General features: G+C 32.1%; 2 protein-coding genes across 2 annotated transcripts in view; one reads left to right on the top strand and one right to left on the bottom strand.

The window, feature by feature from the left end:
* LOC127735128 (SCL-interrupting locus protein homolog) overlaps nucleotides 1–1647 on the bottom strand; it is a 28024-nt gene extending 26377 nt beyond the window's left edge. Inside the window, exon 1 of the mRNA XM_052245208.1 lies at nucleotides 1524–1647. The gene's annotated coding sequence lies outside the window, so the exon portion shown is untranslated. The remainder of the gene's footprint in view (nucleotides 1–1523) is intronic.
* Nucleotides 1585–25547, top strand: LOC127735378 (UMP-CMP kinase-like). Its single transcript, XM_052245547.1, has 7 exons — nucleotides 1585–1655; nucleotides 7422–7589; nucleotides 9483–9629; nucleotides 13035–13175; nucleotides 15233–15309; nucleotides 18994–19090; nucleotides 21587–25547. Exons 2-7 carry the CDS (start codon nucleotides 7512–7514, stop codon nucleotides 21629–21631), a joined length of 585 nt encoding a protein of 194 aa, XP_052101507.1. The 5' UTR covers nucleotides 1585–1655; nucleotides 7422–7511; the 3' UTR covers nucleotides 21632–25547.
* Nucleotides 25548–26503: the final 956 nt, after the last annotated feature.

Below are 26503 nucleotides of genomic sequence, written 5' to 3' on the forward strand. Positions count from 1 at the left end.
GGGCATAACAAGTTAAAAATAAAATCGAAGATACAATTGTATTATTATGTCTCAGATAAAATCAACAAAACCTCAAATATTACTATAATTTTTCTGATATTTATTTTACAATTTTATTATCAAACATATAACATATGCAATCTAATAAATAATATTAAACTGTTCTCACTATCACATAGAATTCAAGTGTGAGAATTGTGGCTTTGAAACAACTTTAAAATGAATTCCAAGCAATGAAATTATAAAACACCAATCATGATTAATTATTTAGATTAAACAAGTTGATTGGTTAACTAAAGGCATTTATATCACACAATGAAAGGAATTTAATTTATTAATTTGAATGGTAATAGAAAGTCATGTAAACATAACAAACAATTCAATTTATGTCTGTAATTGTGTTGTATGTGTACCGACTCTAAATAAAGCTTTTTGTCTTATACAGGGCTGTCAAGTTTTCGTGAAGCAAATGCATGAGATTTGGCAAAAATTGTAAAGATCAAAGAGAAAAAAACAATAGAACAAAGAAAAATGCTGCCACATAAGCATGAAAATGCTTGAGTCTCACACAAATTGCATGAGACTTCACAGCACTGTCCTGTATGTCTATAATAATACGACAATTTTATTAAGAAATAAATATTTTTTTAAAGATTTGCAAAAACAATGCATAAAAAACATATATTGCATCTTTTTCTAATTAAAAATTCATGAAAATCAATAAATTTTTCATAAAGATTTGCAAAAACAGTTCATAAAACATTGGTACATGTATATTGTATACATGTATGTTTAATCATTGTTAATAGGTACGTGTAGACATTTGTACTCTACCAATGTATCTTTCATAATTTGTTATGCTATGATAATCATTGTGAAATTGTCATATTTTGAGTATATGCCTCTTGAGGGTTCATGAATGGTAAATAAAATCTTGAATCTTGGTACAAGTTTGCAATGGTACAAGTTATACCCCACATAAGATTTAAAGGCCAGTCAGTGGTAATTCCAAATACAGCTTCTATATTCTTTTTTTCAAAAATGAAATGCTATATTAGACATCAATCTTTCCAAAGTTGAAACAAGTTCTTTCAAATATATTTGTTTAAATCTTAATGCAAATAAGTTGACATTTGAATAATGTAATGTCAAACACGCTTGTGCATGTTTGACAACATCCGCGAATGTTTAACGTTTGATGATGAAGCTTAATTCAAAGTTCTTATCACAATCTTTAATTGTTTCATATAAATATTGATTGATTTAATACGTCTGTAACTTTCGTATACTAAAACCCATTTGAAAAAGTAACAAAAATCGTTAGAAACACATTTGTTTACAACCGGAAGTCACCTTTTTGTATAGCCATCTACTATGAAAATGGATAAATGTTTCTATTTAGATTTGGCCGTTCAAACTTTATCTAATGCATTTTTAAACTCATAAAAGTTTGTTCGAATGAAATATAATCACTGAATAGCAAGCAGTACACTAATTGTCCAGTTCCACATAATATTTCTCACCTTTCAAGTCGCCGCATTGGCGCTTCCAGTTGAATTTTAGATGCGCATGCCCTCTCAACTTTGTTCTTCTCATTTCCGGGTAGCTAACTCAGTTGTCACGTTGAAAAAAAACTTCGAAATCCAATTGTCTGAGTAAGAAAAAACAAATATTATTAACACCAGTGTATTCAAATCATTCGTTTTATTTGCAGTACGTACAGATGTATTTTAGAATGTGGCAAATCTCGAAAGAGACATTTTCTGTGAAAAAATCTTGAAAAAGGGGGGGGGGGGGGGGGTGGTTGTTGCACCTAACTCACTAGACTAAGTAGTTATGACATCTTGAAATGGTCACTACCTTAATTTATTTTGAAAGATAAAGTCAATCATGTTCTTTCTTTTTTCTCTCTGTGAGCTTGTAATTTAAAATAGCACTATAAAATGGCATTTTTTACATTTTTCTCCAACCACTGAACCAGACAGAGACATATATACTATTAATATGTCTCTGAACCAGATATTGTAAATTATACACCTTATCACTATTTGTCCGCCATAACTGGACATCACACAGGTTCCCGTAAAATTTTGACGTCATAATACAAAATATCTGATGCCACAATGGAAAAGTGATTGTTGTATGACGTCAATAGTTCAAGCGGGACAGATTCTCAGGTCAGCCGGGAATAGCGATAAGGTGTATAAGGTGATCCCTGGGGTGCAAAACAACTCTGGGCCAAGTTGTATTATATTCCTCTCTGGGAAAAGACATCTCTTGAACTCTTGCATTTTCCAGTAAATTTCACAATTTTTTTTTGCTTATGACGTTATGTTATCACTAGCACACTGCACAATAAGAACCAATTGTTTGATGACTTTAATGATGATTGACCCACTGGTGTTATTCTTTCATAAAAATATCACGAGATAGGTGTATAGTATACTGCCATCACATTGCCATTTCGCTGTGAGAAGAAGAAATAATTTACGGTTGGCCTACTTGGAAGGCCTGCTACAGATGATTCTGAGTGAAAAGAAATAGGCATGTCATACACCATTTTGTAGATAATTCAATGCATATTTACTATTTAAAAAGTTTCAGTCGGTAGACAACTGCGGAATTGAAATATAACAGATTTTCGCAACTGGGTGTCATATCTCAAAAATATGAGTTGGTTCCCTTGTGTTATTTTAAAGAATAGAGGTTTTTTGTTTTTTTTTCACAGACTAGTGCCTGTGATTTATGTACAGTTAACTCTCTGTTTCGAACCCGGTTGACTCAAAATTACAGATGAGACGAAGTTTTCACACAGTTCAGAACTTTGTTCAATTTAATTATATGATATAGACTTCTGATCTGATGAGTCGAAATTTCGGTTGACTCGAACCAAATTTAAGGTCCCACGGTTAACAAAAGCATTCAAATTGCATTATTTATCTTAAACTAATAAATATATGTCAAAACTACCTATGGGATTTAAATAGATTGACATGATTGAAGAGTTCACCTGACAATACACACGAAATTAAATTTCCTGTCACTGACCACTGTGTTGAATTATGACATTTTTTCCCAAAGCGTTTCCCTAAGATTATCTTTGATCACCATGATAAATAATTAGGATACATTGTTATAGTTTATTAAAAAATATTTATAATGTTTGAAAAACAATTAACTGTAGTAATTATTTGCAAGATTACGCAATAAAAACAATTGTAAACCCAATTCAATTGACAATTGCAGTATTCTAAAACCCAATTCATGCAAAGGAAAACCCAACACTATGTCTCAGTGTTTTCCCCACAAAATTTATATAGCATCCTGGTAAACAGGGAATTTTAAAATACCATCTCATTTCTAGAAATTATAGCGTCACATCCATAACACAATCTATAACATAATAATCTGAGATAGCAACACATTCAAGCAGTATAGCATCACATTACCATGATAGTAAAGGCCCTAGGGGGAACGCTGTGTCTAAACTATGCGTTCCCAACCCTAATTGTCGCTATTGTGTGCATTTTTTACTCTAAACGATAAATTGTTGTCGTGTAAATCTGTTTTTGTAATATTAGGAAGTCTACTTTCGTTCTAGAAATAGAGCGTTACATCAAATATCTGATTCGTAGAGGCGGAAAAAGCACAGCTAGTAACAAAATCGTAAATTCTGTTGAACTATTTGACAACAGACGGCTGTGCGAAAGCATAAAAGTATGCAAGTCACACTATCAATTCATTAATGGAGAAGGCGACAGCTCCGAATATATGTGACATTTTAGATGAAATCATCAACAGAGTCCTTTCTTCCTTCTATGAAAATACTACTTAATTTAAGCAAAAACACAGTGTCAGATAAGACATTCTTTGCCTGGAAAGGAAAGAACCAATGGCTAAATAAAATCAATTAAACGGGGGTCTCATACATATATTGCTCTGAATGTAAGTCTACGGCAAGCCATGAGACAACAAAATTACAACATGTACAAGTGGTTGGGGCCATGAAGGGATCCCTAACATTCAGCTGTCAGCAGTGAAAAGACAAAATGAGAGCTCTGAACATATTGATATCATCAATAAAAATTTATATATTGCCAAAGTTGCCTCTGATATTACATGTGATGATAATGAAGCAGAGTCTGACTCACACTTCACTCTTATAAATCATGACAAATATTGTTAAAAAAAAACTATTTACCATACTTGGAAAAATAAAGTGCCGACAAGCAACATGAGCAATGTCAACAGATTGTTATAATAACCCAAACAAAAAGCAGGGGTGATCGTATGTGCTCTAGAAAGGTAATCAGTTACTGCCCCACTAGTAACATCAGTTTATATAAATTGACAGAAAATACAAAACTGGCAGAACAGTTGAAACAAACCAGACACAAATTAAACAAAAAAATTGCTCGTCAGTGTTTAAACTTAACTAAAACGGCTATCATATACATACTTGAACATGTTGAAATAAACATATTTAAGATAAACAGTGGATTAACATCTTTGTTTGATATGATTACATTATGACATGCCTCAATTCAATATTTAGATGATGAAAAAACCCAATACATTCAGGAGCTTGGTGGTGAAAAACCCAATTTGAAATTTGCTTGAGGGGTGAATTGGAACTGATAATGCAATTGAAAAAACTATTTCACTCAATTACATTAAAATTGGTGGGTAAAAACCCAATTTTGTGAATTCTTATCTGGAGCTCTGATTAAGACTTAGTGATCAACTCAAAACTACTCCATGTACTCAATCGGCGTCTTTAATCTTTTTATACTTTATCTTGCAGAAAAAGAAATTTGCATTGTTAGCGCTCTCATGTGTACAAGTCTTACCACATTTTTATGAAACTTATATTGTAGGTTTATATTAATATTAGCAATGTCTCAGACAAGTTAGAAAATCAGTGCCAATAAACTATTTTTAAAAGAGATGCTCCTTGGAAACATTAATTATATAGAAAATTGCACTGTAAGGGCTCTCATAAGTACAATTCTTGCCAGATTTTATGACACATGGATATTGTAGGTTTATACATGTATTAGCAATGTCTCAGACAAGCTGAAAATTAGTGCCGTTCAATAATTTTTAAAGACTTATGGCCCTTAGAAATATTGATAATATGGAAAATTGCATAATTAGTGCTCTCATGTGTACAATTCTAGCCAGATTTTTATGAAACTTATATTGTAGGTTTATATCAGCAATGTCTGGGACGACTTTGAAAATCAGTGCCCTTCAATCATTTTTAAAAGCGTTCTCACATGTACAATTTTTGCCAGATTTTTTATCAAATTCATATCAAAGGTTAATAATAGCAATGTCACGGACAATTTAGAAAATAATTGCCAATCAAATATTTTTAATGAGTTATGCCACTTGGAAATATAATTAAATATATCAGAAATTGCTCTCAAGTCCAACTCTAAGATAATTTTATTTTTTTTTAAAAAAAACCAAACTATTTTTTTATTTAGTTATTGCCCTTGGACAGATAAAATATTTCTTTTGGTGAAGCTCATTCCCGTCAATGAATAAGCGGTCTCTCTTGAAGAAAGCTTTTTTTCTTTGTCGACGTGCCTCTTCAAAGTTGGACCACAGAGCCTTCCTACGGTTGTTTATCTCCTTTGGAAACAGGTCTATTTATGCCATATTTTGTGCCTTTCGATTCACTAGCAGATTTCCGTACGAGTTCTCACTGCTTGAAATTTATGAATCTACATACTATTTGTTTAGTATTAAACTTAATTGACCAATCAGGATTTTTTTCCATGTACTCTTGTCCAAAATGATGAGCCCTATAGACAAAATGATGGAAGTCTGGTAAGGTTGACATTTTTAATTCAGATGTCATAAAATTTTGAATAATTTTCTTTGTGTCTTCCGTCTTGGTCTTGAATTTTATCATACATTAGGATTCAAGTAAAAATCTACTTTTCATCATCGACCTAGTTTGTAGATCAAGTTGTCTTTCTTTGAGATCTTCAAGATCTCTTTGCAGTCTGGCAATAGTTTCGGTTGCTTCTTCGTTTTCAGAGGGAATCTCAGGCAATCCCCGGGCATTCTTTTTCTTGCATTCAAATTCTGATTTGATAAAGTTCAAGCTTTTTTCAATCTTGTTGACTCTTTTATTAATAATTTTGACACTTTTAACCATACTCACTGGTTACCAATTTATCAAATTTGTTAACATAAGTTTTTTAACATATTTAAAATTTATGGCTACTACCTCAGCCTAAGCTCATATATGTATAAAATTTGAATTAGTGTATACTGTGTATTTCATGTATACTATTTTGATAAATCCTTACATAAGATATGTATGTGTATTACATTAATGCTGTATAAATGTTATTATAAATAAGAAGATGTGGTATGAGTGCCAATGAGACAACTATCCATCCAAGTCACAATGTGTAAAAAGTAAACAATTATAGGTCAAAGTACGGCCTTCAACATGGAGCCTTGGCTTTTCCAAACATGTACAAGTCAAATTATTGATAATTAATAATATGCATGCTATATTTTTGTATGAAGTATCAATATTGAATTTGTTTTCCCTTTACATTTTATCAATCAAGTATTTCTTTCCCTCAGTATTGTTCTATTCTACTTGTTTAATTGTTTATTGTTATGATAAATTTGGAATGAAGTGTATTCAATTCTATTTTATAGACATGAAATTGCTGTGATCTCAAATATACCCTTTTGAATTATTTTCATTTCTTAAAAGATAAAATAGCATTCAATTCAGGAGCCTGAAAATCAGTGGTTGTTTGTTGTTGTACATATTTGTTTTTTGTTTGTTTATTGTTTTGCACATAAATTAGGCCGTTAGTTTTTATTGAATGAATTGTTTCACATTTGTCATGTCAGGGCCTTTTATAGCTTGCTTTGCAGTTAAGGTTTTGCTCGTTGTTGAAAGCTGTACGTTGATCTATAGTCGCTAGCTTCTATGTCATTTGGTCACTGGTAGATCGTTGTATGATTAGCAATCATACCAAAATTATTTTTTCAACTTTTTAGCATGCCAATTTTATCAATAAATGCTGCAAATAATCATTCAAATAAACTCCCAATGGCTGATGTCCAAATGGACTTTCCTCTCCTTATAAGCTATTCATTTTTTGTTTCCTTTGTTAGAATTGTTGTTAGGGGATTATTCTCCTAAGTTGTCATACATAGAAATGTTGTAAAACATAAATTGTTTTTACAGCAAATTCTTGGAAAATACAATTTTAACAATGGTTTCGATAATCCCAACTTCAAGAATTTCCTAAGCATCCATTGTACTGAATAGGTCAAATGAAATTATATATTTTACTTTTCTAAACCATATGCAAGTATGATAATAAATTTATTGAGAAAGGAGATACAAACTAAGCCGTCCAATAATTTATTTTTAGATCCAGACACAGAAATTCATCATTCTGGTTTTTAAACAAATCCTGAGAGGTTTAGGACGTAGGACCTTGTTTCACTCTGTATCACACAGAATGACGATGTACAATGTAATGTTTGTCCTAGGAGGTCCTGGTGCAGGAAAGGGTACCCAGTGTGAGAAAATAGTCAAGGTTTGTATTCCTACACAAATCATTTTTGGGGCCTCAGTGGCTGAGTGGTGAGAGTTTAGGAATAAGGGGTAAAAAAACAAGCATTTTTCTTGTTTCAGGACAATAGCTTGTGAATAAGGCTAAGCTTGTGAATAAGTGTATGGATCTCTGTGAAATTGTACCACAAGGTTCCATACCTCAAAAGGAAGGTTGGAATTGATTTTAGGGGTTATGGCCCAAATCATTTAGGAATTAGGGGCCAAAAAACAAGGGATTTTCTGGTTTCCAGACAATAACTTGGGTATACAAGTAAGTCTATAGATCGCTATGAAATTGTACCACAAGGTCCATTACCTCAAAAGAAAGGTTGGGATTGATTTGGGGGGTTAAGGCCCTTACCATTTAGGAAAAAGGGACAAAAACACTTTGTATAAATTGCTTATTTCTTGACCAATTTCAATGGGGTTTAATTCAAAGTCTTGAATTCTTGGGGTTCTTTAATGTGTTGAATATAACCATGTATTTGGATTTTGGGCCCCATTTTTAAATTGGTCCGCATTCAGGTCCAAAGGGTCTAAAATTAAACTTTGTTTGATTTCATCAAAAATTGAATTCTTGGAATTCCATGATATGCTAAATCTAACCATGTTCCGTATTAAGGTTTTTAATTTATTGTCCACATTTTCAAATTGGTCCACATTAAGGTCCAAAAGGTCCAAAAGTAAACTATTTTTTTATATTTCAACAAAAATTGAATTTTTCAGGTTTTTTGACAAATCAGCTTCTAAAATTAAACTTTGTTTTTGATTTCAGAAATAATTGAATTCTTTGGGTTTTTTGATATGCTGAATCTAAACATTTATTTAAATTTTTGATTTTAGGTCCAACTTTCAAGTTAGTCCAAATCGGGTGTCCAAAATTAAACTTGGATTGATATCAACAAAAATTGAATATATGGGGTTCTTTGAAATGCTGAATCTAACTGTGTAGTTAGATTTTGGATTTGGGGCCCCGTTATCAAATTGATCCACATTGAGGTTCAAAGGGTCTGAAATTAAACCTTGTTTGATTTCATCAAAAATTGAATTCTTAGGTTTCTTATATATGCTGAATCTAAACATGTATTTAGATTTTAGATCTTGAACCATAATAGGTAAATGTCTAATTTAAAATTTTTAAGTTCTTAGCACACATTTATTCTGTGTCAGAAACCTATGTTGTGCCAAATATTTAATCACAATCCAAATTCAAAGCTGTATCAAGCTTGAATGTTGTGTCCATTCTTGCCCCAACTGTTCAGGGTTAAACCTTTACAATCGTATCAAGCTGCATCCTGCAGAGCATTTTATTATATATACAGAAGATGTGAAATATATATTAATGAGATAACAAAATAAAACAAAAAACAAAATAGAGAATTAAGTCTGATTTTGAGTCAAAGTGTATCAAAAAAAAGGAAGCATTGATTCTCTAGAATAGCCTTAAATTTGTACAGTGCATACCAAAGCAAACGAGTCCAGAAATTTTCTGTGGCATTTGATGTATCTTAGCTGATAAAATTTCTTGTCCATGCCAGGTCTGTTCAAATACTGAGGAACCATTTATTTAAAATATAAAGTGTTTTATGATAAACAAAATGTACCAATGGTTTTCATAGATTTTTTTTGTATTTGGATAATGATATTGTGTCTATCTACACTGAAATGTGTTTTCATGGGAAATCTAGATTTCAATATGATTTTGTCTTTTGATGTATCCATTAGCACAACTGTAACCACAGTTACAACTTACTGATAAAATACTTGAAATGTCATGTTCTCTTTTATTCCCAGTTAACTTTACCAAATGTTTACTTGCATAGAAATCAATCGATGTTTGTATGTTTATGTCAAAAATATCTTTTTTATTTTTCAGGAATATGGCTATGTACATTTATCTGCTGGTGATCTTTTAAGACAGGAAAGAAATAGACAAGGATCCCAGTTTGGGGAGGAAATACAGTCTCACATAAAAAATGGAACAATAGTACCTGTTGAAATTACATGCTCTCTCTTAAGAAGGGTAGGATATTAACGTTGACCTTGTTTAAGCAGAGTTAAATAACTTTGTAATCATTTTTCTATAATGAAAATGATGAATTTGAACATTGGAACTTGAATGAAACTCACATTTACTATTTTACTATCTTTCAAACAGTTTCTAGAATCACTTGATTATATGAAATTGATAACAGAAATAAAATTGAGAATGGAAATGGGGAATATGTCAAAGAGACAACAACCCGACCAAAGAGTAGACAACAGCCTAAGACCACTAATGGGTCTTCAACGCAGTGAGAAAATCCCGCACCCGGAGGTGGTCCTCAGCTGGCCCCTAAATAAAATTGTGTACTAGTTCAGTGAAAATGGACGTCATACTAAACTCCAAAACATATAAATGAACTAAAATTAAAAAACATACAAGACTAACAAAGGCAAGAGGCTCCTGACTTAGGAGAGGCGCAAAAATGCGGCGGGGTTAAACATGTTTTGTGAGATCTCAACCCTCCCCCTATACCTCTAGCCAATGTAGAATAAAGAAACACATAGCAATACACTCAGTAAAAACTCAGTTAAAAAGAAGTCCAAGTCCGATGTCAGAATAGGTAACAAAAGAAACTAAGCAAAATGACAATGATACATAAATGAACAAAGGACTACTAGCAGTTACTGACATGCCAGCTCCAGACCTCAGTTAAACTGATTGAAAGATTATTTCTTCATCATATGAAAATCAAGTACAATCCCTCCCGTTAGGGGTTTAGTATCATACCATCATAAAATATATGAGAAGAACATAACCCGTATCATGCCAACAACTGGTTTTAGAATAAATGTGTTTATTTCCGATGCAAAGACCCTATGAGTGAATCAATATTAATACCAAAATATGCAATCCTTAATGACTTGACAACAGTATAGTAACTATATCCTTTCCAAATAAGTCTGTTTAAAGGTTTGGTAATAAGTCTGTTTAAAGGTTTGGTTAGCTTTTGAGGTGAATGCTGACATTTTAGAAGTTGATTTGAGACACATTAAGTTTTTTTATTGTTAAAATCAGTACTGTGTTTTTAAAAAGATGCTTTACAAGTTAAGGATGGGATGTACAGTATTTTAACCCATTTATGTAAAGCCAAATTGCACCAGGTCACATGCAGGAGGTCTATTATTCATCTTCAAAGTTGTGATCTTACACTGTTAAACCTGGCAATTTCCGTTTGAGTTTTATCTGGTGTTATTTAAACATTTGGTAGATATTTGAATCAATATTACTCAGGTGAAACAGTTTGGTTCAGCTGACTTAAATGTAGATTTACCTAGTTCCATCGAAGCTATTATTGTATTAAAACCTATAATATGGTTTTTACAGTGGGAAGGTGACACCTGGTATTTACAACTGATAATTTTAGTTTTCCTCCTAAGTATTTTTAAGGTGTGCTGTTTATGGCGGCAGCCTCAACAATGTATTAGTTTGTGATTAGGTCAGTTTATGGAGAACCACTAGTGGTAGGTCAATGATATTTGGTGTGCATTTGTATAATTAGCATTGGCACATCTCTTTTCCATAGAAGTTATTTGGCCCCACCCCCTAACTAAGTCATGGTCTATTGACTTTGAAATTTGTGCATAGCATAAAAGGCCCCCCCTTTTGTGGGAAAAATTTGGTTGATTATATAGGGAATCACTGAAGCATGACTGGAGCGGGCCCCCACTTATGAAAAGTTCTGGATCCGCCACTGCATAGTTTACATGTATTAATTTGTAGTCAGGTCAGTTTATGAGGAACCACTAGTGGTAGGTCAATGATGTTTGGTGTGCATTTGTATTAGCATTAGCACATCTCATTTCCATGGAGATTATTTGACCCCAACCCCTCAGTCATGGTCTATTGACTTTGAAACTTTTGCCTAGTTTATATGTATTAGTTTGTGATTAGGTCAGGTTAATGGGAACCATTAGTGCCACTGTGGTAGGTCAATGATGGGTGGTATAAAGATGTCATGGTGTATTGACTTTGACACTTTTGCTTAGTTTGCAGTTGTCTAACCATTTGCAAGTCTGATTTTCATGGAGATTATATGGTCCCTTCCCCTCATCATGGTTCATTGACTTTGAAACTTTTGCATAGTTTACAAGTTAGTTTGTGTTTAGGTTAGTTTGAAGGGAACCATTTATGAAAAGTCGATTGTATTTGGTATTCAGTTTTATAAGCATTGGCATTTCTATTTTCCATGGTGGTTATAAGGCCCTGCACCTTCAGTGAAAGTTTTGCATGCATTAAATTTTTAAATATTGCCATTTTAACTTCAACATTTGCATTAATCTATCAAAATTACAAAAAAGCGAGCCATATCTCTGTGTGTACAGTTTATTGTTTCCCAAGGTATTTAGTACAAGGGTTTAGAAAGGTAATGTCTATACTATTTTGACAGGAAAACTAACAGTTAAAATCATTTCATTAAAAACACTAGAATGACAAGAAATAAAAAAAATTCATTGCCATTGTTCAATAACTTTTCAGGCCATTTTAATCTGAAGTACACAATTGTGGCTCAAGTAAGAAAGACCTGTTATCACTTTCTGCACATTTGATTTTTTAGCTTAATGTGAGCTTGCGTCCATCTTCCGTCCGTTGTCTGTCATCATTCGTCCATAAAATTTTCTTCAAAAGTCTTCTCCTCTGAATCTACTCAATGTCTGCTTCATCTATAGGATGTCAACTACAAAGTTTGTTATTTTTGTCCAGGTTGATCAACCAACATAGACTTCTTGTCTAAATATAGAACAGATGGGTCAATCTACAGTTTTGTCTAATATTTCTAAAACTATAGTAATTAGAGAAAAACTGTTAGGTTAAAAATGGTCAACACAACAAGTTCTATGTGCTTTGAAGATTTTGGAAAAATCTGCCCACTTAATTTGGAGTTATTACCCCTGAAATGTTGATTTTAAAATTTTGTTGCATTTACTTGCCATTGTTTCAAAAACTATAGGAGCTAGGTTAAAAATGTTAAATGCAAAAATGATCAGCAACACAAGAGTAACTATCATATGTGCATATAAATGTCCTAATTAGCTCACTGGCAATTTTTTCACTAGGTGAGTGATGTGCCTCTTGGTCATATGTAATGGAAAAAAAAAGAAGTTTTTTCAATGGATTACCGGTAAAATAGAATTAACAAATTACAAAACAAATGTTTAAGATGAACTCTAGCATCAGTATTAGCAAGAGTGTTAATTCAGTTGTAAACTGTGAGTATGTATGTAAGTTCAGATGTTCTTGCTCGCTGCATAATAGAAAAACAAAGTATATGGAGTATCCATCCATGACACAAAATCAGTACATGCACAGCAAAAAAAACATAATAAATTCAGTTAGTATAGAAACAATTAGCATTAATATATATGCTGTTGATATTTCTCTTAGGCAATGGAAAAAAGTGAAGGAAAAGACACATTTTTGATAGATGGCTTTCCTAGGAATCAGGATAATTTAGAAGGATGGAAAAAAGCAATGGATGAAATATCTGTTGTGAAAATGGTTTTATTTTTCAACTGCTCAGAGGAAGTAAGTCTATGTTATTGAACAATAGAAAACTTAAGATTTATTGATATTGACCACAGAAAGATTTTAAAGGAATCTTAAGATTTATATAGTGCTTTTTAAATTGGCTGTTTCTGTATTAGCCCAGAGACTCAAACGAGTCGAGGACCAATACAGCTGATCGAGAATCAATAACAGGGCCAATACAGAAACAGCCAGTTCATAACACTTTTATTAAAAGATTCTAACTCTTCAATTAAACTAAAAAACTTAACGTTAAACACATTTATCTGTATAAGGGCCGATTTGCTCATATCATTTTATAACAACTTATATTAAACATCAGAAATATGAGAGGAAAGATTCTATTGATATAATTATGAAAATTTTCTTGTTTTTGAATATTTTAAATTTCAAGTATCTGATAGTATGGCATAAATTAATTGACTACCATAGCTTAATTGGAAGTCTTACATGTCGGACAACTCACAAATTGCACAGCAAATCAAACAAATATAGACTAAAGCAAGAACAAACACTACTGTGATATGAATTCTAGACTAAAACAATGCACGTGAATACTGTTTGTTATGATCTACTTCTATCACTGTTATGTTTAGGGTCATCTGTATGATAATTTTCCATCTCACAGTATTTGACGGAGATGGGGTTTTCTCATTCAGGTAGTGTGAGAATGGATTGATGTCGTCATTGACATTGCCTGAGAAAATAGGGATAAACTGGTTATCTATGATCTTTCAAAACTCTAGGATGTTTCTCGCTACATTGAAGCTGAGAATTTCCTCTTTGTTTGAGAGCTGTTGATAATTACCAGTTGAGACGGTAAGATGGCGAGGTTAATCTCGAAACTACAGACTTTTTCCTCTTTAAGACTCAAATGATATCAATGAATATCATTATATTATGAAACATAAAGCTTTGAATTCAGGGGAAAAGCAATGTTTGCCAGAATATTGCTGCTAAAATTCAAATACATGAGAATTCAACTATTTATTTAACTCAAATAGAACTATCATTTTACAAAGATTTTGTAAAATTGAGAATGGAAATGGGGAATGTGTCAAAGAGACAACAACCCGACCAAAGAGCAGAAAACAGCCCAAGGCCACCAATGGGTCTTCAACACAGAGAGAAAATCCCACACCCAGAGGCTGGCTTCAGCTGGTCCCTAAACAAAAATGTGTACTAGTTCAGTGAAAATGGATGTCACACTAAACTCAGAAACATATAAATGAACTAAAATTAAAAAAAACATACAAGACTAACAAAGGCCAGAGGCTCCTGACTTGGGACAGGCGCAAAAATGCGGCGGGGTTAAACATGTTTTGTGAGATCTCAACCCTCCCCCTATACCTCTAGCCAATGAAGAATAAACAAACACACAGCAATACGCACAGTAAAACTCAGTTAAAAAGAAGCCAGAGTTCGATGATAAAATTTAGTAAATGTTTTAACTAGTTTGTGATATCGAAAACCCTGGTGTAATAATTTTTCAGTTATACAGAGATTTCTTTCGTTAAAATCAAATAAATACATTGTTACATACACGAGGGAATCGAAAAAGTTGAGATATATAAACACCATAAGATGGTGACAATGTAAGTTTATTGAAATGATACCTGTAATAGTTGGTTCTTCAAGTTAAAGATTGTTCACATATGTCCATGTTGATATGTGTATATATGTAATTGTATAAATAAGTCTAAATTGAAAACAATGTTCAAACCTATGATTGTGTTGGATAAAAACCACAATTTTTATACCTGTGCATGCAAAACAAATTTCTTGGTAGAGGGGTCTAAATACAGCACAAACAACATTTTCCAAATGACCAAAAAAGTGAAAAAGTATATTTAAACAAAACGCATTTGACTAACAGGTCGAAAAACGGATGTTCTTAAACCCTGCTGACTGCCATTGGCGATTGCCAAATAAACGGATCACAAGATGTAACAAAACGGATCTGTAATTGTATATATATAGAAACTATGTCATGTTTATGATATTTTATGAGAATAAAGTTCATCTATTCATTGATTTGTTATACAAAATTGTTTTAGGTATGTGTGCAAAGATGTCTAAGTCGAGGACAGACTAGTGGTAGAGCAGATGACAATATGGATAGTTTAAAGAAAAGGTATTTTATCTGCACTTCGTATTAATTTGATCTGTCCACTTATAATATGATGATATAACTCCAGTGGTCTGGTTCATACAGGTTTTACTGTACATCATAACATTGCATTAATTCATCAGATTTCAATCAACATAATATTTTATTACTGCAGGGAAACAGATATTATAAATTGGTCATCATTTTTACCAAATTTTGTCACAAATGAAGTGGTTAATTGGAAAGTATGATTCCCCTTGATTTTTTTAAAAAGATGTATTACACTTCCAGCTTTTTACAGATGTATTACCTATTCAGAAAACAAGTATAAAAATTATACTTTTAATCTTTCTTTATGGCTTGATAGCCATTGATAAAGAATAAAGTAATAATGCAGTCTGCATGTATAATGCCAATGTTATAGATTGTAGTGATTTTCTGAAATGCTTCTGATTGTACATTCTGTGTACCTTTGTTATACCACTGACCCAGAGTTAGAAAATAAAACAAAACTGCTTTCATCCAGCAACATGTTATTTTACATGTCCAATGTTCAAAACTCTGTAAGTGGTTGTCTTGACATTTATTTATTAGTCCCCTATTGACGAAGTCAAAGGGGACTTTAGGTTAGCACTCCATCCGTCTGTCTATCTGTCTGTCCATCCGTCATCCCAGCAAATCAGTTTTCCACTCTTTCTTTCTTCATGGTTGAAGATATTGATTTGGTATTTGATGTATTGTTTTATCATGACAAGTTACAGATCAAGTTGGAATTTTGAACCAATCTGATGATTTTGTGCAGAGTTATGGTCCTTGGACTTAGAAAATTCACTTAAATAATTAGTTTTCCACAGTTTTTTTCGTCATGGTTGAAGATATTGACTTGGTTTACACCATGACAAGTTATAGATCAAGTTAGCATTTTGTTCCAGTTCAATGAATTTTTAACTGGTAGGGGACTATGTATTGCCATGCAATACTCTCAGAATGCTTGTTTCCTTTTTCCTTTTGCAAATTTGATGGTGATATCAGATCTTTGGAAAGCTCGGTTAAATTTATAGGAATTTTTATCATCTAGTTTTGTTATGAAAGGTTTGAAATGAAACATAGTTAGATAGAATAACAGGAAATATATATTTGTTTGAAACAAATGAAGTCCTAAGGAGATATTGTGAAAATCAAATTTTTTGCTATTTGTGATGTTATAATAAGAACACTGATTCATTAATTTTCCGAAAGAGACCTATTTCCTATCTAGTCATTGTTTTAGCTATGAAACATTATGATAATGTTCATTAAATCCTTATTCAAAATTTAAGCAAGAATGAGGGGCCGTTTTGCGGCCTTATCTACTTCTTTCACCTTTTACCAGAAAATATTCACTAAGGAGAGAAAACTGCACTCCTTTTCAGATCATTTGAAAAAAGTATTCCTAGTAAATATTTCAATTATTGCAAAAAAAAAGGAGATAGAAGATACCCAGGGGGACAATCAAGACCGTTAGTTAAAGAAGTAAAACAGACAACACCATAACATAAAGAAAAACAACTAATACAACAACAACCTTTCACAAAACACTACACAGAAAACTAGATTGAACAGCAAACCCCAACAAAATACATGGGTGAAATCAGGTGCTCCAAAGGGTAAGCATTTCCTGCTCCACTAGTGTGACCCATCATGTTGCTCACGGCCAGTAACAATTTAAAAGTGGTATTGGGTGATGTATAAAATACATGAATTATGGAAATAGAAGAAAAGATTTACCTACAGCACGGGAAACATTTCCTTGGTCATATATGACACATATACCATAATGGTTAACTAATTATACTCCACGCAACGAGTTGCAGAGGGTATAATGTTTTTGACCCGTCTGTCCATCTGTCTGTCCGTCTGTCCGTCCGTCTGTCAGTCCGTTAGTCCTGTTTCTTGTCATCGCAACTCCTCTCAAACCACACAACAGAATTTCACGAAACCTTTTTAGATAATAAGGACATACTAAGTAGTTGTGCATATCAACAGGAAATTACGATTCAATTCTTTTTCTAGGAGTAACGCCCCTTTGAACTTATTTACTTTAATGTACTACTGCAACAGTTTGTCATCGCAACTCCTCTCAAACCACACAACAGAATTTCATGAAACCTTTTCAGATAATAAGGACATACTACGAAGATGTGCATATCGACAGGAAATTACGATTCAATTTTTTTCCCAGGAGTTACGCCCCTTAGAACTTATTTGCCCAATATACTACTGCATACTTTTGTCATCGCAACTCCTCTCAAACCACACAACCGAATTTCATGAAACCTTTTCAGATAATAAGGACATACTACGTAGATGTGCATATCGACAGGAAATTACGATTCAATTTTTTTTCCAGGAGTAATGCCCCTTTGAACTTATTTGCCCAATATACTACTGCAACCTTTTGTCATCGCAACTCCTCTCAAACCACACAACAGAATTTCATGAAACCTTATTAGATAATAAGGACATACTATGTAGTTGTTCATATCGACAGGAAATTACGATTGAATTCTTTTTCTAGGAGTTATGCCCCTTTGAACTTATTTACTTTAATATACTACTGCAACAGTTTGTCATCGCAACTTCTCTCAAACCACACAACAGAATTTCATGAAACCTTTTCAGATAATAAGGACATACTACGTAGATGTGCATATCGACAGGAAATTACGATTCAATTTTTTTCCCAGGAGTTACGCCCCTTTGAACTTATTTGCCCAATATACTACTGCAACCTTTTGTCATCGCAACTCCTCTCAAACCACACAACAGAATTTCATGAAACCTTTTCAGATAATAAGGACATACTACGTAGATGTGCATATTGACAGGAAATTACAATTCAATTTTTTTTCCAGGAGTTACGCCCCTTTGAACTTATTTGACTAATATACTACTGCAACCTTTTGTCATCGCAACTCCTCTCAAACCACACAACAGAATTTCATGAAACCTTTTCAGATTATAAGGACATACTACGAAGATGTGCATATCGACTGGAAATTACGATTCAATTTTTTTCCCAGGAGTTACGCCCCTTAGAACTTATTTGCCCAATATACTAATGCAACCTTTTGTCATCGCAACTCCTCTCAAACCACACAACAGAATTTCATGAAACTGTGTAGATAATAAGGACATACTATGTAGATGTGCATATTGACAGGAAATTATGATTCCAATTTTTTTTTCTGATACTTTTTTTTTTTCTTACACTTATTTTATTTCTCCAATGACAATGTGGGGACGTGGGGTATGTGAGCGCGCTCACTAAGGTTCTTTAATTCATGCTGGTGCTCGTAAAACTTTTGAAAAGATGATATCAACTAAACAATTAGGAAACTTTAGTTCAATATGTTCCTTGTAAACATCAATTGATCCTCTGTCAAGGAAGTCATGATAGGAAACATGTGACCTGGTTCAACTTGGAGAAACATAAAGTTATGTGAAACGATATATGTTCAGGAGCTGCTGGAATGTGGCTACACTTCAATGGAAAGTTCACAATGGGAAAATTGAAATCATCTATTTTGCAGTAAAGTTTCTTGATACATTTTTTTTTCAAAAAGATTGCTAGGTTTGTTAATTTTAGTAAGACAATAACCAATATTTGAGCATAGACATAGTTCTAAAATTTGATGCAATACAAATTATAGTCTTGTTTCTTTTCAGAATACATACATATTCAAACTCCACAATGCCAATTATAGAATATTATAGAAAATTAGATTTATTAAAAGAAATCAGTGGTGAAAAGTCTGCAGATGAGGTAAGTCCAACAGTGATCAAGTCATAGTGAAAAGTTGTCAGATGATGTAAGTCATATATATGTAACACACTCAAACTTTCCAACCCCCGAAACGTGTCAAATTCCCCAATCGTGTCCATTTTGCCCAAAGGTGTCTGCAAAATTCATGTCTCGCCCAACGTGTCCACAAAATTCATGTCTCTCCCAAACATGTCCGATTTCTTTTTTCCAAACTATCCTACTATTTACTTCACTCAAATATGTCAAATGATTTCCAAGCACAAACATGTCTATCTATTGTTATATGCCGAAACGCATTAACCTTTAAGATGCCATAATGCCTAAAAATTTTAGCACTAATATAGTCGTCTGTGACGTCAGTAATATTTAAATTAATTCAATCAATTGATACGATTGAAGATGTCAGGTTTCTGCTTGAGTCCAAAGGAAAATATTAAGATAGATGTTTTTTGCACAATTCTTGAAGATTAATAAAGATACTGAGTTAAGAGAAGTAAAATCCTAAATAGGGACTTTTCCTTAAATTGCAGAGATGGTAGGAGGTCTAAAATTTGTATGTTGAAGCTACTTTAAATTTGCAACTTTATTACAAGTTAGTAAACAAACAAAATAATAATCAGTCTTTGTGGTCAGACCCGAGCTGTAGAAAACATACTTGGTATAACTTGGTTAAAAAAAATGAATTAATGAAAACTATCTGATAGTGTTCTGTGTTGACAATTTTTAAATTTGGTAGCACCTGCACTTTTTATTTGACATTATGTGCATATTTTGCTAAAAATCATGGAACCCTGGTACTTTAGAGCTACAGTTCTTCTGTCCCCTTTTTACAATAACAAAACTTTTGAAAAATTACATTTAATAACCCAATCAAAAATTGTTATGTACACTTTGAGGCTAAGGTCCCTGTAATACTCTTGTGATAACGAAACACTTTTAAATTAAGATGGACTATTTCAATTTTAACATGATTAGTGTTCATAAAAAGGACACATTATGGCGTCCTTCATCAACTAGACATGTTTTGGAGTTCAGTGACGTCATCTGAACAGGTTATGGGGATTGGAAACATTTGGGGGGATGGACATGGTTCTGAGTATTGCATATATATGTTGTTCAACAGAAGAAAATTACCAAATTCCAAGAGAAGAAATAAAAAGGCACCTGAAAAAACGGGGATATTACAATTCATCAACTGAAGATCAATTAAAAAAAGTCAACAATTTAAACCGAGACGATCTATTACAGTACAAACCAAAAAAAGAAAACAACAGAGTACCTTTGGTAATTATGTATTCCAAAGCGCTTCCAAATATACATTCAATTCTAAGAAAATTTTTAAAAATTCTCCATCAATCTAACAGACTAAAGAAAATATTCCCCTGATCCGCCTATCGTAGCATTCAAACGCGACAACAACATAAAAGACATCTTAGTGCACAAGAAGCACAATTTATTATTTTATAAACAAACTAATGGCTGTGGACCATGCGGGAAAAATTGTGCATTATGCTCACACATTAATGAAACCAAGGTATTTTGTGATAACACCGGAAAAGAATATACCATTCAGGGACAAATAAACTGTAAAACCGTGGGCGTAGTATATGCAATTAACTGTACAAAATGTGAAAAATTTATATATGTAGGACAAACAGGTGATACACTATATCAACGGATGCTATTAAACTTTTCAAAAATTAGAACACACAAAACAGACGATCCAGTAGCAAACCACTTCATTCAACATAATCATTCGATGAAAAATTTAAAAGTCACCGCAATAGAAAGAATATTTGGAACAGAAATTTACAGAAAAACTAAAGAAGCCTTTTGGATAAAAAAATTTAAAACTTTAGAGCCTGATGGACTCAACACAATGTATGAACGATAGTGAAAATATTTATAGAGAAAAAAAGAGAACGTCATAGTAGTAATTATAACGTAATGTATCCAAGCGATGTAATTGTTGTTTCAATTTTGTAATTTATTCCAATGAAGAAGGCCATAATGGCCGAAACGTATGGAAAATTGTGTTATAGTTTTTATTATATATATATATATATAATTCGTCTAAAATTTAGCCCAATAATGTTAGATTTGCAAATTTTTGTTTGAAATTTTTTGTTCTTCCCTCAGCTGGATGGAACCCTTGCTTCTGTGACATCGTTGCAACACTGCCTGCACTGTGTCCAGCACCCTAGACCACTTGACCAACTAGGCTATTAAAAAATATAGTTTTCATTAGTCAAGTAATGCCTTTCCTTGTCTGCTTTATCTAGGGTTGTAACACAGTATATTATATATAGTGGCAAGTAGATGGTATACCTTTCAGATTAGCTATAATGTTACTTACCATGCTGCCACATCAAAGTTTTTTTTAATTTAGATGTATATATAAACAGCAGTTTGAAATACAATCTGAAATGTTTAGTGATATTTTGATTAATAAAATAATCAAGAATATTCCTTAATTTTGATATTTTCTAATTTCAGGTGTTTGAAGAAGTTAAGAAAGCTATATCAACGATTAGTTCTTAACAGTAGTAATATTTATATATTTATTTTATCCGTGGGTTTTTATGTGCAACTTTTTATTAAATGTGATTGTTAACTGCCATACTCTCAGTCTACAAACATGCTGTTAATCCTGTTATAAAATGTCTCACCAAATCAATTATAACATGCCTCAAAACCTGTATAGATTATTAAAGATGGCTTGATTTGATAGTATGAATTGCTCTTATACACTTTTAGTGAATTATCAGTTGAAATATATCATTTAGCATTAATCCAAGTCATTTCATACTACTTCAAATTTACTTTTTGGAAAAAAAAACATGAAAAAATAAGTATTTGTGGCGTTAATTGTTTTACATAGTGAATATTAATTTCTGCTACATTGCATGAAGAAAACATCGATAATTCTATGTATTTTTTATGAAACAAACATATTTGTCTTCTCTTCATTGTGCCATGACTGATGCTTCATACTGCAGGGAAGGTTTTAGCTTTATTTTTGTATGCCCAACCTACAATAGTAGTATTGGCATTATGTTTTCTGGTCTGTGCGTCTGTTCGTCCTTCCGTTTGTCCGTCCATCTGTCTGTCCCGCTTCAGGTTAAAGTTTTTGGTCAAGGTAGTTTTTGATGAAGTTGAAGTCAAATCAACTTGAAACTTAGTATACATGTTCCCTATGATATGATCTTTCTAATTTTAATGCCAAATTAGAGTTTTGACCCCAATTTCATGGTCCACTGAACATAGAAAATGATAGTGCGAGTGGGGCATCCGTGTTCTATGGACACATTCTTGTTTTTCAAACTTCAGACTAAGCTTAGAAACCAAATGCAACGTCTTGTTAATATATGTATAATCTCAATGTCTTGTAATTCCAAAAGATTTGGAAGTTAACGCAATATAGAAAATACACCTACTTTTTCTTATCACTACTACTGCAAGGAAACAACATATTACCTTAAAATGGTGAAGAAGTACATTTGTTGTATAAAAATATTACAATTTTACAAATGGGCTTTTCTCATTGATGAAGGCCATTTGGGGGACTATGATTACCTAAATCCACTTCATTTGAACGCTGGTTGATAGTTGTCTCATTGGCAATTATGCCAAATCTTCTTATTTTTATACTGTTGAACAGTTTTTCTTAGTACACTTCCTCTTATACAATCTCATCACCATCCAACTTTGTTTTATAAGGCGGAAACCTTGTGTAGTAGCTTATTTTGTATAAATATCAAAATACCTCTCTAATGTGACCAGTGAAGCTATTAATTTGAAATTACTCCCTAAAAACAACCATTACATAGGTACACCTTTATTCATACAATAAAAAACATTTGAAAGTACTATTTTTTTAAACAAATGTATACACGCAATAGAAAAGATGGAAGTAATAATTCATGAGATGGACAGAATGATACTTACTGATGTCGGAAATAAATCATCCACAAAAAACCTTGGTATAGTCAATACTTTAACATTAAGTCTTGTTATCAAACACAGAAAGGAATCAGTCCTTTCTGCATTTTAAAACATATCAAATATATACTCAAGATGTGATATATAACAAAAGGAATGCGTATAGGATGCAAATCTTTTTACCACTTTTCATACCTTATTAGACTCTACTTGTTTTGTAATAATGTATTCTTTTGATACTTTGTATTTTAAAAGTAGGTCTATAAACTTTTTAGGCATAAATAATTTTGCTATTATCTTGAAAAAGAAAATTTATTGAAAACCATAGATTATGTTGAATTTTAAAACTATTTCTCTCATTGTTCTTAACCTTTATGGGTATTTCTAATGATGGTTTTGGTTGTATTCATTGAATCATTTTAACAAAACTATTTAACTTCCATTGTAAATACTACCATTTGCTTTATTTAAATGATAACTGTTCTGTATTTATATATATATCATAAATTAGCAAGGTTAATACTGTTATTAAAAGTACATATGTTATACTGTGTTTTAAGATTGAATGATCTTATTGTAAAAATCTGGTCTTAAGAGGGAAGCTTGTATAACTTGATAATCTTCTTTTTATTTTTAATTGCTTTAATGTTGACCTGGTAATTTATTGCCTTAAAATATTTACATTTTTTAGGAATGTTTTTACTTTTTCATTGTGTAGAATGCTTTAACAAATATGTATACTGTAGGTTGCAATTAGTTCCTCACTCTATAAATAAATGATAAAATGTTCTTTAACTTATGTAGGTATAAGTGGAACACCAGAAATTGACCATGTTCTAAAATACAATGTTCCTGTTTGTTAATACTGTAAAACATGCAGTCACATAGCATGTTCCTGTTTGTTAATACTGTAAAACATGCAGTCACATAGCAAGTGTTAATTCAAAATTGTTATTGAAATCATGTAAGTTATGAAAAGACTTGAAAATACCAGAGACTATACACTGAAGTAACTACATACTAGATATCTTATTTTAAATAGAAATGTAACAGTATCTTAAGTGAACCTTTCAATGTTCACAAGTACATGTACTTAAACTGTTCAGCATTATTTACAACTTTTTTTAGCTGCAAAATTGCCACTATTTTTTTCTGTTGTTAATTATCATGAATGTGATGGTAGTGGAAATAAAGATAACTAATAATTGCTGATAAAACACATCAATAAATAAATTAAAATACATCCAGGATGGGCGCAGGACATTTTAGAGAAATATTTGTAACTAATGGGAGACAAATTAGCACAGACATTATAGCCCATTGTAGCACCCGATTTATCTGTTCACCTGTATTTTTGATAGCCAATATTAGCAAAAACTTACCTGGTTGAATAATAATCACCATAACAAAATTGTGAATAGTCAGTGGGAAATCTAGTGATTAAGAACAATAGAAAATTCACTCCTATGAAAAAGTTGAGAAAATCAATAATAAAACAATGTCGGTGACGATACTGATCAAAAGTTACATCTTAACAACAATTGTACAGTTTAAAGAAATTGTTTGTCAAACTGTGTTATTACAAATATACATTCTAATACACAATGTTTTAAGTTCAGTATTTATCGAGATAATTGCATTAGAAGCTTATGAAACTGATATCTAAAAATCTTTGCTGCATATTGATACAAAAATTTGGAAAGAGTCATGTACATACAAAATCTAAAGATCTTTTAGGTTCCCAATTTTTGGAGTGTTCCACAAAGTCCTTACACATACAAGTTTTCGAGTACACTGGTCTACTCTTATCACAGGAACATTTAATATAGAAATATTGTGTTTTCCGGAATATAACAATTTAAAAGTCTGTTTGTGCAGGTTCAAAGGTTGTCTCAATTTTTGTACACGTATTTGTGGTCATCATGATCTATTCACATCCAATGTTATACTTTTGCACTAAAATGTCACAATATTTTTTGCTAAAATGTCCTCTGCCTTCCAAGACATACAATATTAAGGTTTTTTATTTTATCAAAGTGTATTTGCAATGGGAAAACAAGATTTATATATAATGAATTATTACACATCAGACCAGAGTGATATTTTGTAATCAAAATTGTTAAGTTGTTGTAAAGATATTGATTTACAAATAAAATGACATATATTGTACTTGACAAATAAGATATTTATGATTAACCGCTCATTTTTTAGACATTTTGTTTTACATTATGGAAACATTTTATATTTCATTCCTTTTCAGATACTAATAAATACTAATTTTTTATTCAATGCTTTTGTTAGAAAGTACTTAAGTTCTTAAGGTTAGCCATCTCTTTATTAAACATTGGGAAAATTTTCTTTTTTTCCCTTATTTTTAGCCTCTTGGATTTAGCTATTTTTATGAGGTGTGTCCTTTAGAATAAGTCTGTTTGATCAATTCACATTTTGAACTTCTTAACTGCATGATAAAGACAGGGATCACAAATGGATTGAAATAAAACTTGGCAGAAATGACTTTAATGCAGTATGTATTGATATTACTGAGAAAAAGAATATGTGCCCAAAGAACACCATGCCCTACTCACACTACCACATATCCATGTTTAGTGAACTGCAAAGGAGAGGTGAAAGATACTAAAGGGACGGACATTCAATCTCATATCAAAATAAACTGACAACGCCATAGCAAAAAAAAAAAAAAAATAGACCAAAAACCAAAAAAACAGTAAACAAAACACAACATAGAAAACTAAAGACTCAGCAAAAAGAACCCCACGGAAAAAAACCAGGGTTGATCTCAGGTGCTCTGGAAGGGTGAGCATATCCTGCTCCACATGTGCAAAGCTCTAATTCGCCATATATTTAACAAAGTTCACATTTATTAACCTAATATGGAATGGAAAGATAGAACAGTACCATCATAGACAGGCATAACAATTCCTTCTTATTCATTCTTTGTTGCTTGATTAATGTCCAGTTGCAATTTCTAATAGGATTAAATGGGAATTACTGTCTTGTGTGCCAACTTATTAGTACAAAATGAAATATAATAATACAATTCTCCATATCATAAACCCAAAATCTAGCCTTGTACTCTCATCAAAGAGTTTCGAAGTTGAACAATCACAACTCAGAATTGCCTCTTGGGCATTCAAGTGTTTTCATTATATATAATTATAACAATGAAATGAGGATTTATTTTGAAAGATCTATACAATGTTTTTGCAAAGCTCAAAATGATAATATAGTTTGAGAGATGATAATGTGATTTCCCTTAGGGTTCAATAGGAACATAAGTTGTAGCCTTGTTACTATCTTTCCAGGATCTCCCAAGACCTTATTTATTTTTAATTAAATATGAATAGATTTTGCTTTGCAGTTTCAAAGAATCAAGAATGGTATTTATAAAAAAATAGTAAAAATAATCTTTCAAGGGCTTTAACTCCTATAGAGGATAAATTGCCAATTTGG

The sequence above is a fragment of the Mytilus californianus genome, unplaced genomic scaffold (assembly GCF_021869535.1).
Source record: "Mytilus californianus isolate M0D057914Y unplaced genomic scaffold, xbMytCali1.0.p SCAF_1, whole genome shotgun sequence".
NCBI lineage: Eukaryota > Metazoa > Mollusca > Bivalvia > Mytilida > Mytilidae > Mytilus > Mytilus californianus.